Genomic DNA, 15286 nt, shown 5'->3' with positions numbered 1-15286 from the left:
AAGGGTGCTAGGGTACTAAAGGCCCCCAAGACTGCTGTCCTTGCTTTTCCAGTTCCAGATTTCCTGGACAGACTGTCTTGTGAGGGCTTTTGCCAATAAATTTTACTCTTTAGCTCCTGACTTTATGGATTTCCTAAAAGTCTTTGCTGTAGACCGGCCCATTTTGAGTCTCGTCTCAAATCTCTTCTCCGTAAAGAGGGGGACTCTTAATAAAGAGGGGGACTCTTAATTCAAGGATGCTTCTGAGCACAGGCTGAATTTTGCCCTCAGGAAGAGCCATGATGCCACCACATGTACAATCCTGTCATCCTGCAATTCCTCCTTGATTACCAGAGCTTCTATTTTATTTATTTATTTATTGCATTTGTATACCGCCCCATAGCCGAAGCTCTCTGGGCGGTTTACAACAATTAAAAACATTAAAACCAAATATACAAATTTAAAAACACATTTTTAAAAAGCAATTTAAAAACACGTGCTAAAATGCCTGGGAGAAGAGGAAAGTCTTGACCTGGCTCCAAAAAGAACAGTGTTGGCGCCAGGTGCACCTCATCAGGAAGATCATTCCATAATATGGGGGCTACCACTGAGAAGGCCCTCTCCCTTGTTGCTGTCCATCCGAGCTTCCATGATGTCATTGGATGAACTACTGGAGGATCCTCAGCCCAATCCAATTCGCCTCCATAAGACTCTAGTCAAGCTGCACAAGACTGCTCATTCGTGGCAGACTCGACACTTGACGCCACCCAGTTCATGACCAAAGCTATGTCCACCGGGGTGGTGGCTCGTCATACACACTAGCTATGCCTTTGAGATGCTGACAGTACAGCTCAGATTAACCTTTCCACAGTCCCTTATTCCAGGTCCATGCTCTTTGGGGATAAAGCCCTCAAGGCTGGGCTAGTGAATCCTAAGGATAAGAGCAAGCCTGGGTTGGCTACAACTAAGAGAGAGGACTGTCGAGCCGCTCACATGTCTTCCTCTTACCTTTACAAGTCCTTTCAGCAGTCCTTTCGGGCCCCACGGTCTAGCGGTAGGGGTGAGACTTCAGTCCATCATTAGGGTATTGGAACAAGTAGCGCTTCCCCATGCAATCTCAATGCTAGTTTTTCTGCACATCAGAAGCTCCCGCCCATCCCTGGTTGGGGAAGATGCCAACAACACCAGTACTGAAGCCATTCCAGTTGGGGGCAGGCTTCTCCACTTTGCCAGCATGTGGAGGCACATAAACGTGAACACTTGGGTGAGAGACTCCGTGATTCACGGATATTCCATAGAATTTCGGGAACTTCCTTTTCACAGATTTCTTCCCTCTCCCCTCTCCAAATCTCCAGAAAGGCACTCCGTGATGTCGGGAGCTGTAAGTCACCTGCTTTCCATCAGGACCATAGAACCAGTGGATCCTGAAGACTCCTACTCAGGTGTTTACTCCATCTCGTTTGCCGTGCCCAAAAAAGACCACTTGTGGAGGGCAATCTTAGATCACAATTTTCTCAACACCTTTCTCAGATGCTGGTGTTTCAAGATGGAGTCATAGAATCATAGAATAGTGGAGTTGGAAGGGGCCTATAAGGCCATCAAGTCCAACCCCCTGCTCAATGCAGGAATCCAAATCAAAGCATTCCCGACAGATGGCTGTCCAGCTGCCTCTTGAATGCCTCCAGTGTCAGAGAGCCCACTGCCTCTCTAGGTAATTGGTTCCATTGTCGTATGTCTCTAACAGTTAGGAAGTTTTTTCTGATGTTCAGTCAAAATCTGGCTTCCTGCAACTTGAGCCCATTATTCCGTGTCCTGCACTCTGGGATGATGGAGAAGAGATCCCGGCCCTCCTCTGTGTGACAACCTTTCATGTACTTGAAGAGTGCTATCATATCTCCCCTCAGTCTTCTCTTCTCCAGGCTAAACATGCCCAGTTCTTTCAGTCTGTCCTCATAGGGCTTGGTTTCTAGTCCCCTGATCTATTGTGGAGGCCCTCCATGAAGGGGATTTTCTTGCTTCTATAGACTTAAAGGAGGTCTATCTCCACGTCCCCATCCTACCTGCCCACTGGCACCTTCTGAGGTTTGCTTACAGCCAGAACCATTTCCAATACCGGGCCTTACCATTCAATCTTTCCTTGGCCCCAAGAGCGTTTATTCATGAAGCTGATAGCGACCCTGGTAGTACACCTCCAGCACCAGGGTATACACATCTATCCCTACCTGGATGACCAATTAATAAGGGCACCTACCAGGACTCAGGCTTAGGCCCATGTAAAATCACACTAGCAGCTTTGAGGGACCAAGACTTCCTTGTCAATCCAGAAAAGAGCCATCTGTATCCAATACAATGTATTCAGCATCTGGGGGCCATATTGGATACTGCTCACACAATGTTTTTTCCTCTCCCTGAAAGGATAGCGACTACCATCCAGACAGCTCACCATGTACAGTCTTGGAGAGTGGTGGATGTCATGTTTCTCACCAGGGCCATGGGATTATTTGTCTCTGCCATCCATATTGGGGCCTGTTGTCATACCTCTTCAGTGGGTGCTCCTACCATTCCAACTGGACATTGCCAATTTCAGGCACAGAAGACTGCCACTTTCTCTGCCCCTGTGGGTGTCATTTTGTTAGTGGATGCTGCCCATCAATCTGTTGAAGGGAACCCGAGAGGACCCTAATTACAACAGATGTAGTCTTCTGGATGGCAGCCCTACTTCAGTTCCCTATTCATTCAAGGGACCTGGACAGTGTCGGAACAATCCCCAAACATCAGCCTGTTGGAGCTATAAGCAGTGCGGCTATCCCTCAATTTTCATCAGACGTTTCCGCTGACGGATGTTCTCGTCCGGACTGACAATGTCAGTGTGAAGGTGCATTTGAACCATCAAGGGGGCACACGATCAAAGGCACTACAATCAGAATTGATCCTCATCTTCAGTTGGGCTGAACGTCACCTACTTTCCCTGAGGGCAGAGCATCTTAGCAGCTAACTAAAAACCACTGCAGTCTGGCTCAGTAGGCAGCAGATCCAACCTTGGGAGTGGAAACTGCATCCTGAGGTGTTCCAGCAGCTGCATTGCTGGTTCAGAAACTTTGCAATAGACCTCTTTGTCTTGTCTCAGAACATACAACTCCCATTGTTATTCAGAAGGTACCAGCAGCGAGAGCAGAAGCAGCTGATGAGTTATAAATTCTGTGGCAAGAGGACTCCTCTACACCTTCCCTCCAGTTCCTCCAGAAACCCTGTTGGGATCAGGATCAGATGATTCTGTTGGCACTCTTCTGGCCACACACACCATGGTTCTCAGACCTACTAAACCTCTCAATTCGAGATCCATGGCATCTTCCTTTGCAGCCGGATCTTCTCTCTCCAGGACCGATCATCCATCTGGACCCTGAATGGCTGAGGCAGACAGCCTGGATGTTGAGCAGTATCACTCAACAATTTTAAGACTTTTTAAGGACATCATTGCGACTCTATTGGATTCTAGATGCCCCTCCACCATGCGTATATGTCAAAGCACATGGTCGGCCTTTGCCAAGTGGTGCTTCAAATGGCAGATGTATGCATCTAGCTCTATAGTCCAGTGCCTGCTGGACTTCCTCCATAGGGGGTTCTCCATGGGGTTGCAGCCAAATACGCTGCACAGACAGGCCTTGGCCATTTCTTCAACGATGTTGGCATGATCAGGTCAGGCTCCTCTCAGATCTCATCCCCTGATCAAGCATTTCCTAAAGGGGGCATCTCTTACCACCAGTAGCTCATCAGTTCCCTTCCTGGAATCTTCAGAAGGTCCTGCAAGCTCTGCAACATCATCCATTTGAGCCCCTGCGATCTGTTCCACTATGCTTGCTCTCCTTCAGTGTGCTCTTCCTTGTTACAATCACCTCTGCCCACAGAGTTTCTGATCTGGAAGCCTTATCTACCACCCGTCAACTATGGGTTTTTCACAAGGACTATGTAATGTTATGCACAGATCCGGCCTTTCATCCTAAGGTGTCTTCCGCCTTCCATTGCAGCCAGGACATCGTGCTGCCCCCCTTCTGCCCTCGACCAAGCCATTCTCTTGAGAAAGCTTGGCACTCTTTGGATGTTCTTCGAACCCTTAAAGTCTGTCTAGCCAGGATAGGACTTTCACATCATGCAATCTCTGTTCATCTCTTTTCAGCCAAGGACGTTGGGCAGGAGGGTTACTAGTTCGATGCTGTCACGTTGGCTATATGCATTACCCTGGCCTGTGAGTCCCTTAGTGGTCTGGTGCCCCAGAACATCACGGCTCATTCCACTAGGTCAGCGACCGGTATGGCTGCCTTCACAACCTGTTGTGGATATATGCAGAGCGGTGGTTTGTTCTACTCCAAATTCTTTCATTAGGCATTACAAAGTAGATTGTTATGCTTCTGCAGACACCTCATTTGGTAGGCGTGTATTACAACAGGTATTGTCCTTTGGCAGCCTAGGGCCACCCTATTGGGACTGCTTTGGTACGTGCCTCCTGATGGCATGCTGCCTGGGGAAAATGGACCGTTGGTCTCACCTGAAAGATGGTTTTCCCAGGTATCATGCCATCAGGGCCCTCCCTGATGGGGGGGGGAGTGTGCCTGTTCTGTTTGAGATCTGATCTGCGTATGTTTATCTGTTTTCAAGTTGCATTGTTTGAAATTGTTCAAAAACTGGGTTTTTTTTGCTGTGGCTAAGTCTGTCTGTTTAGTTGGGAGTCAAGTGGGATTTTAATCATTTGTGCTGCTCCTCCTAACTAATTTTTCTTCCGAGTTGATGTGGATCCTGAGTGCGAGTTGTCTGGAATGGACTGGGATCAGACAGGAAGGAGCATCAGAAATCTTTACTCCTGTGTATTCCTGCTTTTGGCCACTAGGTGGTGATGATGGCATGATACCTGGGAAAACCACCTTTCAGGTGAGACCGTTTCCATTTTTAAACAGACCACAGTTCCTTGTAAGTTCTGAATTCGGAACTGTGGTTTGTTTAAGCTCTCTAGACAGGGAAAACAAACCAGGATCAAACCATGGTTTCTGATCAGCTTCCAGACTTTTCCTCATGGCCACAAACGGAGTGAGGAGCACATGAGCTAGAGCGTTGTAGCTCATTCCCAAAGCAGGAAGGGTCATAGCTCAGTGGCAGAGCATCAGCTTTGCATGCCAAAGGTCCCAGGTTCAATCTCCAGCATCTCCGGTAGGGTTGAGAGAGGCTCCTTGCCTGAAACCCTGGAGAGCCACTGCCAGTCAGTGTAGACAATACTGAGCTGGCTGGTCCAATAGTCAGTATAAGGCAGTTTCCTATATTCCTAAAAGACGGCTTCCCATTGCATCTGTTGGGCAACGTGCATATAAAAATGAATATATGTGTATTCATTTGATGTTTAAAAACAATACATCTAAGTAAAAATGCAGATTTTTTTATGAAAGCGTTATTTTATTTCTGTGATAGCTTTGTTGGATGCAAGGCAGATAATTCTTCGCAAAACATTTCTAAAGTTAATAAAAACATTGTTGGATTAGGATTAGATGTTGGGTGATTGCTAGCTATCGCCTCTTGACTCTTTTGGTAAAGTCTAGACATACAAAACATGTTGCCACTCTTGTGGCTTTCCTGACTGCCTCAAGTGGCAGCCAATAAAACAGCTGGGGAACATGCAGCTTGGTGATGTTGTGGTCCATGCTTTGTATTACTAAATCTTATTGAGAGAAAGAGAGAGACCATGTGCAGCTGCTGCAGTTAGTTTCTTCAGTGCACCTCCCACAACATTTAGTTGTTGTTTGGAGTGGCCTGCCAATATAATGGCAACTTCCCTGGCTATCTCATGGGAATGAGGGTAAGGGGAACATGGCCAATTCATCTCTCTTACTTTCAACCTAAGATTTGGGGTGAAAGGAATCAGAAGCGCCACCTGGATATCTGTACATAAGAGTAAGAACAGACAGCTAATGGTCTGCAGGCTAAATACAACCCACAACAAAAAAATTTCTGGTCAACCGGTGACCTTGCCAAAACTACGTTCAAGTTGTAAGTAATAGAGATAGAACATGAATGTGTGGAATCTCTCTTCTGTGTTTTGTATATAGTATGTTAATATATATATTTGTATGCACTGAATTATGTCTGAGCACATGTACTGTGTAACTAGAATGCCCTTATTGTTAGGTCAAGATGACTTAGCCATCCTTGCATTAAGAGTATAGGAAATCCCTGCTGTGTATTTGGATACACTATTAGATCTTTATATTGGGTTTCTGCATTTTAATTTTTTTGGTGTAATTTTTAAACTGTCATCTTAGGTACAGTAGTTGTACAGCCAGAACCAGTACTTAATGAAGACAAAGATGACTTTAAAGGACCTGAATTTAGGAACAGAAATACTGCTAGAATGAAACCTGAAACTCAAAAGAAGCGTGGAGGTAAATGCAACATGAATTAAGTTCAGTGATGCATTTAAATTATTCCATTTTGACTTTAACGGGTGTGTCTTACCTCTGCATTCTTGATGCTTGTGAGCTTTCCAGAGACATTTGACTAGCCACTGTTAGAAGCAGAATGCTGAGTGAGATGGCTCCTTGGTGTGATCAGCAGGGCAGTTTGTTCTTATGCAGCCGTGGATGCCAGGAGTGTTTCACCAGTGCTTCTCTGAGGCAAAGGCAGCTGGACCATTATAGGATTTTTAGGAGGAAGGAGAAAGGGCAGGCTGCTGATGGCACCATGATCAAAGGGCCACCAAAAGCCCCATCAAGTTTGGGGGCTCTAGCACTAACACAGCATTACACTAGCAATCTATTATAAATTATAAACCAAGGAATTTATTACAGTCAGTAGACCAAAAATATAATCATGCAATACACCAGAATCTCAGAATACAACAGATTCAAAAGTGTGACATAATAATAATAATCATAAAGCTGGACAGTAATTTAGGGTTGGTCCCTGGAGATGGTCCTTCCAGTTTCACAAGGTGAATTCTTCATACTGCTACCGATAGAAATTTAGTCGCTCAGTGACACCTTTTGGGTTTTATCCTTCATCAGATATTTAACTTATTAATTATATTATAGTGAGAGATGAACAGAGTTTGGGGCACATTTTGGGGATGAATCTTCAGCATGATTTACCACACATAAAGTGCAACTTCAGTTTTGGAGCCTGAAATCCATGCTTGCTATTTAGTGGGTTTTTTAAAAAAGGTTGCAATGAGTAATTAAGGACTTCAATATCAATATAAATAATATACTAATATATTACTAATATGATACAAGAAGATCATGCTCCATTATGACTTGAATGTAAGATTTTATTTACACTTGCCAATATAGGTAGCAATTCTGCACCCTGTTGAACCAGTACAACTCCCAATGCAGTTGTTAAATTGTCTGCAAAATTGAATGCAGGATTACAGCCTTGGAGCATAAATATTAATAAGTGTATGAAGTAAACCCTTACATGTGAAGTCCAAGCACTTTATAGCAATGCTGGAATATTTTTTTATTGAATATTCTGCTTGTGCCATTCCATATGGGCTCCTGCTGGGAGGAAGGGTGGGATATAAATCAAATAATTAATAAATAAATAAATGTAGCTAATTTAATCAGGAGGGAGAAATTTTAACTGGTTGCAACAGTTTTCTTTAGCATTTAAGATACTTCTGAAATTGATAAATGTTACAGAAGAGTGCCACTCAGAATAGTTTGCCCTTCTAAAAAATATGGAAGAAAATTGTGTTGGGGAAAAGGTAGGTTTCTGAAGAAGAAAAATTGATATGGTACTTCTAACTTTTTTTTATAGAGGAAGGGCTACATGGTATTGTGAGCTGTACAGCTTGTGGTCAGCAGGTGAATCATTTTCAAAAGGATTCAATCTATAGACACCCCACATTAAAAGTACTTATATGTAAGGTATGTAAATATTTGATGTGTGTGTGCCTTCATGTGTGTACATAGAAGTCCATTTCCATGTAGTCTCAGGACAAAAACAGCTATGCACAAGAAAACAGGTTCATTAGGGCAGGTGACAGGTAATTCCATTCCCACAATACCGGATACATCCCTTTAGTTTCTGTCACAAAAGTGAGTGACAGTCTTTTACTCCTGTGATAAGATGTAAAATACTGTACAGGAACACTGGGATAGAGATGGCAACATATGTACCTTGTCCATACAAAATACCGGGTGGCCTTGTCTTCACTGAGAGAGAGGTCTGTGGGAGATGCATATTGATAATATGATGAGGATGAACTGCAACAAGTTTTGGACTTCAGTACCTTCCCCTCCTTCCGCATGGCTACAAGGAGAAATTTGAAAGCTTTTGCTTCTCAGTTTGATTTGTTGTCTGGATTGACAAACTAGCTAATGTTACCTATGGTTTGTTGAAACAAGCCAACTTGAATGCATCTCTGCACACAGGACATACATATGTATTGTGTGTCTCATTCCTTGCTTCCACCGGATACCTACAGTATGCAAGTCCTTTCCCTGTGCCCCAGGCCCCCAATCCATTGTCGTATTGTTCTATTGTAAATTTCATTGTTAGCCACCTTGGGCATTTTTTCATTGAAAGCCAGGATGGTAATGTAATACTGGACATTTTGATAGTCCTGTAGAAAAGCCAGTTTTCTACTTTGCCATTCTATCCCATGGAAGTGAGAGCATGGATGGCCAGTTTTTGACTGGGGTTTTACCTATTCATTTTATGGAGAAGTAAAGGTCTATAGTACTTTTGAGAGATGGCATAATTTTGGGGGAGGTTATTTTTTGCTTTCACATAACCCTAAAATCCTGCTTTAGTGCTACATGGACAAGTGACAACAACAAATTTTATTATATTGTCACAGACAGTGTAAAAACAAAACACTAAAACCATACAGTTTCCAACATACACAGAATTAAAATATATAGTTTCTACAAACAAAGGACAGGAAAAAATCAAGATACAATTAAATTAATAAAATGCAGGGCTGTGGAGTTGGTACACCAAACCTTCGACTCCAACTCCTCTATTTTTCTACTGTCCGACTCCGACTCCACCCAAAATTGCTTCCGACTCCACAGCCCTGATAAAATGTCTTTACAAAGTTTTGCAGCAGAAAAGCAAAACTGAGCAACTGATTCCATTATTTTGTTTGTGTTTAGCCACTTAATTGGCCACATACCATTCAAAAGTCCTTCCTGGATATTTTAGTAGGATGGGAGAAGCAACCTATTTTACTCATCTCTGTAAAAGTTTCATACAAAAAACATGTATTAATGTTTCTGTTGCCCCATCCCTGTGGGGGCAGAGCCCTTTGTTTCATATGGAGTACCCAAAATAACGGCAAACCAATACAGCAGAAGTAAGACAAGTAAATCTAACCCTAGCCAATATTTGGAAATAGTCAGGTTATCCAAATAATTGGCATGACCCTTAGAAAAGTCAAAAGACAAAGCATGAAAACTGGAGAGCGTATTTGTTTTCTAGCAGTTTACATGGAACACTGTGCATCAATATCCTTAATACACAAGTTAAGAATAAATTTTGCCTGGCAGTGGCCTTGAGTATGAAGAAAATGTTATAGGAATGCCTAATAGATACAGCTGATTATTGAAAGCTTTGGACCATAAGCTAACATAAACATCCTTTTGAAGATGGCACAGATATTCTGAAGATGTGTTAATGTAAACTGTCTTTAACCAAGCCTCAAGTTGCTTGATGAATGAGTCAGGCTCATGTCTTCTCTTACATGCCCGGGAGGAGGACTTCAGTGGAATTTAGTGTCACTTTTAGAGAGCCTTCGTTTAGCATAATGTTTTGAACCAGGAATTCTGACTTAAAACAATTCCATAATAAGCCAGCTTCAGACCATGGATTATGAAGCTAGCTTAAAACCAGGATCCTTAGTTCTATCATAACACTAAGTTGAGGTTCTTTAAAAGAGAAATTAAACTTGGCAGACTCCTCTTCCAGGCCATGTGAAAAGATGGTGTGTATGTGGGAACCTAAAGCGCTGCGCATGCTTATTGAAGCTTGTCCATGAAGTACTAGGCCAGGGATGGGGAATCTGTGGCCCTTTAGATGTTGTTGGCCTACAACTCCCATAAATCCCTGAAACCTGGAGTTCATCAACATCATAGAGGATGCATGGTTCCATTCATGAAGTATTATTGTAGTTAATATTATTATTCTTAATTGCCTGCCGTGTCACAACAGTTTTTAAATGCATCCTTAAAAACATTTTAAGACATCCTAAAGTCACATCACAAAAAAATAGGGTGGGTCCTGAACATATACATCTCAGGGGTCAAAGGCCAGGGTAAAGAGGTGCCTCTTCAGCACTGGCCGAAAATTGTATAGGAATAGTGCCAGACGCACCTCTGTGAGGAGGGAGTTTCAGAACTTAGAGGTTCCCACAGAGAATGCCCTCTGAGCCACCACCACCCCCAGTTTCTGATGGTGGCGAAACTACCAAAATGGCCCCTTTTGCTGATCTCAACACCCAAGAGGGCCTGTAGGGAAGGAGGTGATCTTTCAGATATTTGGAACCTAAATCATTTAGGGCTTTAAACACTAACGTGAGCCCCTTGAATTGGGCCCAGAAACGAACTGTCAACCAATGGAGCTGTTTTAAAACAGGCATTATATGAGTTCTAAAGGGAACCTGCGTCTGCATTTTTGACCATTTGAAGTTTCTGAGTCGTCTCCAGGGGCATCCCCAGGTAGAATGCATTGCAGTAATCCAATCTGGAAGTTACCAGAGCATGGAGTACTGTGTCCGAGACATCTCTGTCCAAAAAGGACCGAAGCTGGTAAAGTAGCCAGACCTAGAAAAAGGCACTCCTAGCCACCAAGGCCACCTGAGCCTCCAGTGACAATGTTGGATCCAGGAGTACCCCCATGATGCGGACCTGCTCCTTCAAGGAAAGAGCAACCCCATCCAGAACAGGCCCTCTCCCCATCTCCAGGATGTGAAAACTCTGGACATATGACACCTCTGTCTTTTCAGGATTCAGTAAAGCATGGTTCAGTGATGCATGTAAACTGGGCCAATGTGTCACAAAAATAAGTGCGATATCAAAAAAGGGGAGAAAAAGGAGGCCTTATGGTGTTGTTCTAGTTCAAAGGTTATTCACTTTAATAGCAATTTGAGGCCAATAATAAGATCTAGTGCATACAGCATATAGTCCATAATGGTGTTATCATTTCTGAAAGAAGAAATTTATTTTCTTCGTAGACTTGCTTCAAATATTATATGAGTGATGACATAAGCCGTGATGCAGATGGAATGGATGAACAGTGTAGGTAGGTGTATAAAAATTCTTCCATATCATCAAACTTAAGGTGAAGAGGAGCATATCTGGGTATATTATGATCAGCATTAGAGAATGCATTCCTTTAACTGTTTGCTAGTATTTAAAGTATAGCCAGAATCTAAAGAATCATGCAGCAAGTTAATTGCATCCAAGGGGATTTCTGGACTTATGTTTCTTAGATGGCACTATGCTCTCATGGTTTTGAAACTGAATTGAATGTCAGAAGTGGTTTGTTACGTTAAGGCTTTGGTGTTCAAAGAAAAAAGTCAAAAGCCCAAGCTTGAAATGGCTCTTTGGATTCTGAACTAAATTATTGATATTATGTTAAAGTAGCATCACTATATACAATGTTAATAGTTGAATTTAAAAATTCTATGGCTATGGTATACCATTTTGTACATTTTTCTTCTAGCTAGTAAAAGTATAATCCATTTAATTGGTTAATTCAGCCTTTCCCAGCCTTGTGTCCTCTGGGCGCTTTGGACTAGAACTCCTGTCAGCCCTAGCTAGTGGTTTTGTTGTCGAGGGCTGATGGAGTTGTAGTCCAGAATGGCTGGAGGGCATCTAGCCTGGGGAAAGGTGGTTAAGTGATTTCTAAACTGGAGTAAGAAATTGAAAGTTAATATGCAGAAAAATACTCTGTTCACGTCCTCTGTGTTCCCATTTACTTTCATGAGCATTATTTAACTGCTGCAACCAAACTGAGCGGGGAGTGTGTAGATTTAGGGGTGCAAAACCTTCTATGTTTTGAGGCAAATATGTCAATAGCTCTACCTGAAAGGACATATTTGTGACAGCAATAAATCCCTCCTGTTTTCACTGTAGTAGACACAGGGATTCTCTTATCTTAATGAAAGCAACATTGATTATCAGTAACTGTCTTTAGAGAGTGATGTAGCAGACCTTTTCTGATTTGTGGCATTTAAAAAAAAAATGTTCCAACTTTAATTTCAGATGGTGTGCTGAAGGTGGAAACTTAATTTGCTGTGATTTTTGCCATAACGCCTTCTGCAAAAAATGTATATTGCGCAACTTAGGACGAAAGGAATTATCAACCATAATGGAAGAAAACAATCAATGGCATTGCTATATTTGCCAACCGGAACGATTGCTGGACTTGGTTACTGCCTGTGATAGTGTGTTTGAAAATTTAGAACAATTATTGCAGCAAAATAAAAAGAGAATCAGAGTTGACACTGAAAAAAGTAAAATGTATGACAATACGCTTAAGTATTCTTCAAAGAAAAATAGTTCGAGTTGTAATGGACAAGAAAAGAAACCAGATCGTCCATATTCTGGTGCTCTAACCTATTCCTACAAAGCATTGATGGTGCCAAAAGACTTGCTTAAAAAAACAAAAAAACTAGTTGAAACAACAACAAACATGAATGCTAGTTTTGTTAATTTTTTAAAGGAGGCAACTGAAAATTCTGAAATAAACCCAACAATGCACTTACGTCAGCTGAAGGCTTTTAAATCTGTGTTGAGTGATATCAAAAAGGCTCATGTGGCATTGGAGGAAAGTCTGAATCTTGAGATTCAGTCTCTGGATTCTAAAATCAAGCAAAAAAACAGCAAGGAGAAGGAAACTGGAATTAAATTGGATAACAATGAAGTGAAGAAAACAGAAGGAAAAGAATTCAAGGAGCATAAAGTCACATCAGAGGTTAGTGAGCATACTGGTCCAAGTGTGCCAAGAATGGATCAATTAGGAAGCAAAAAATCCAACTGCAAAGATAAAAAATCTGGAAAAAGTGAAGATCTTCAGTATGAGCCCAACAGCACTGAGGCAACAGATATGGATATTGTGTCAGTCCCCTCATCTGTTCCTGAAGACATTTTCGAATCTTGTATGGAAGCGCAGAAAGCAGCAGGTGAGCAAGGCACTGGAAGTAGAGCCACAGAGCAAGGGGCAGCAAATGCAAACATAAAATCCAAAGACAGCAGGGGAGGGATGAAGTTGATGCAGTCTACAAAAGTAACAAAAGAATTGGTTGTGAAACTGACTCCAGTTTCCCTCTCTAGTTCTGTAAAAGCTGAAGATCCAGATGGAAAGCCAGAAAAGGGAGATGAAAGAGAAGGTGTAAAAGAAAACTATGTTACTGAATGTCCACCTGAAAATGAAATTAGTTCTTTTCTAGAAGATCATGATCTCAGAAGGTCTCCACGTGTTAAAACCACACCTCTGAGGCGCCCAACAGACATAAACACCTTACTGTCTAATTCAGAAGAGGACAGCAATGATGCATACAATGAAAAAGATAGGAGAAAATCCACACAATCCAAAAGAAAAAAAGATAAGCCGAGCTCTCCTGATACTACAGTTCACAGTCCTCGGTCGAACACACTTTCTGAGACAAACAAACAACACACGGTGGACCAAAGTTCTGATTCTGATGAGGTACCTGCAGTCCTTCAAGAAGTAGCTATGATGAGCCACAGTTCTTCAGATATTGACAGCAACAGTGAAATTTCCAAGGATATGTTAAATGCTTTAAAGAGGCAGTCAGTGAAGGAGGACAATGGAAAAAGAAAAAGAAAAAGTTCCAGTTCTGGATCAGAGTTTGATGCTAAAAAGGGGAAATCAAGTAAAGATTTAGCTGCTGCTAAAAAGAAACGCCAGAACTGTTCAGAATCTTCCAATTATGATTCTGAGTTAGAAAAGGAGAGAGAGAATTTGAGTAAAATGGACCCTGCAAGAAAGGCTACAAAAAAAGACCCAAAGAAAGAAAATTATGATTCTTCAGAAGATGAACCAAAGAAAAAAGAAAAAAGAAATTCAAAGCTGCAACAGCAAAGTGAATTGTGCAATGAAGTTCATTATGTTGAACTCTCTGCTCCCGAAAAAGAAAAGCTAGACAATTCTTTGGAAGATGCACCCAGTAAAGAGGCAGCTGTTAAGGGGAAGCGAAGAAGGGATTTCAAAGACAGAGCCTCCAAAGGTAAACGGAATATGTCATCTGAAAAAGAAGAGAGCAGCATTTCAGGCAAGATAAGTGTACCTCTGGCAAAGGAAGGACGGGATTTTTCCTCGGATGATACAGGGCCGTCTCTAAAGCAAGAGCAGAGTGGCGAGTCTTCGGATGATGCCAGAAGGAAGGCTAAAAAAGGTATGAAAGAAAAGGAAAGTGTGAACCAGAGAAAAACCTCTACAAGGGGACAAAGTGATTCGTCCTCTGAAATTGAGAAGTCTTCTCCTGAAAAAGAGAGTTGTAGTGCTTCTGGAAGTAACTGCAAGAAACAAAGTACTGCTGAGATGAAAAGGAACTTAAGAGAGAGAGTTTCTAAGAAGCTCCAGGGTAATGTTTCAGACACCACGCGGTCTCCCAAAAATGAACAGGCCTGTGATACTTCAGAAGATAATTTAAATACAAAAGGAACTTGCTCTAAAGAAAAGAAAAAAGCAAGCCCCAAAAGAAGAAATTCCAAAAAACTAAGAGGTGACTTATTGTCCACTTCTGAGGAGGACTTCTATGAGGAGAAAAAGAACAAAAAAAGAGGGGCAGTCATTAAGGGAAATGCCAAGGACAGTCGTAAAGAGAGAGGGAAAGTTGGTGTTAAAAAAACAAAGAATGAAGCCATCACTTCCACTGCCTCATCATCATCAAATGAAGCTGAACATGAAGACTTGAATTCAGCGGGCGAGGCAAGCAGTGATGAGCAGAAAATTAAGCCAGTGACTGAAAGTTTATTGGCGGCAACAAAAATTGGATTTTGTCAATCTTCAGGTGCGCAAAAAAATAAGTCTAACATTTGTTATTTATTAATGCGGAAACGTTTTTATCTTTGTCAGCCTGTGCACATAATCTGGAAAGTCTAGCCATCCCTGATAAAAGAAACAAGGTCCCTAAAGTTTGCATGTAGCTGGAAATTTTTGCTTCTTAGTATGGGGGTGTGTTTGGGTCTTGCAGTTTTAAAAGATAATTTCCACTTTTGAGCTCATTCTAAATTATTCATCAAAGCCCCATTATTTTTTGCTGAAATGCTGATGATTTCTACAGCGCTTAAGTATA

At 42.0% G+C, this 15286-nt stretch overlaps 1 protein-coding gene across 1 annotated transcript in view; it reads left to right on the top strand.

Moving 5' to 3' along the window:
* Positions 1-15286, top strand: part of ATRX (ATRX chromatin remodeler) — a 163982-nt gene that overhangs the window by 36699 nt on the left and 111997 nt on the right. The window contains exons 6-9 of the mRNA XM_061598106.1: positions 6282-6401; positions 7777-7886; positions 11195-11262; positions 12228-15001. Of these exons, the coding sequence (XP_061454090.1) occupies positions 6282-6401; positions 7777-7886; positions 11195-11262; positions 12228-15001 (3072 nt within the window). The remainder of the gene's footprint in view (positions 1-6281; positions 6402-7776; positions 7887-11194; positions 11263-12227; positions 15002-15286) is intronic.

Source organism: Rhineura floridana, chromosome 16 (genome assembly GCF_030035675.1).
Source record: "Rhineura floridana isolate rRhiFlo1 chromosome 16, rRhiFlo1.hap2, whole genome shotgun sequence".
In the NCBI taxonomy this organism is placed as follows: Eukaryota; Metazoa; Chordata; class Lepidosauria; order Squamata; family Rhineuridae; genus Rhineura; species Rhineura floridana.
This window is presented reverse-complemented; position numbering and strand designations above follow the sequence as displayed.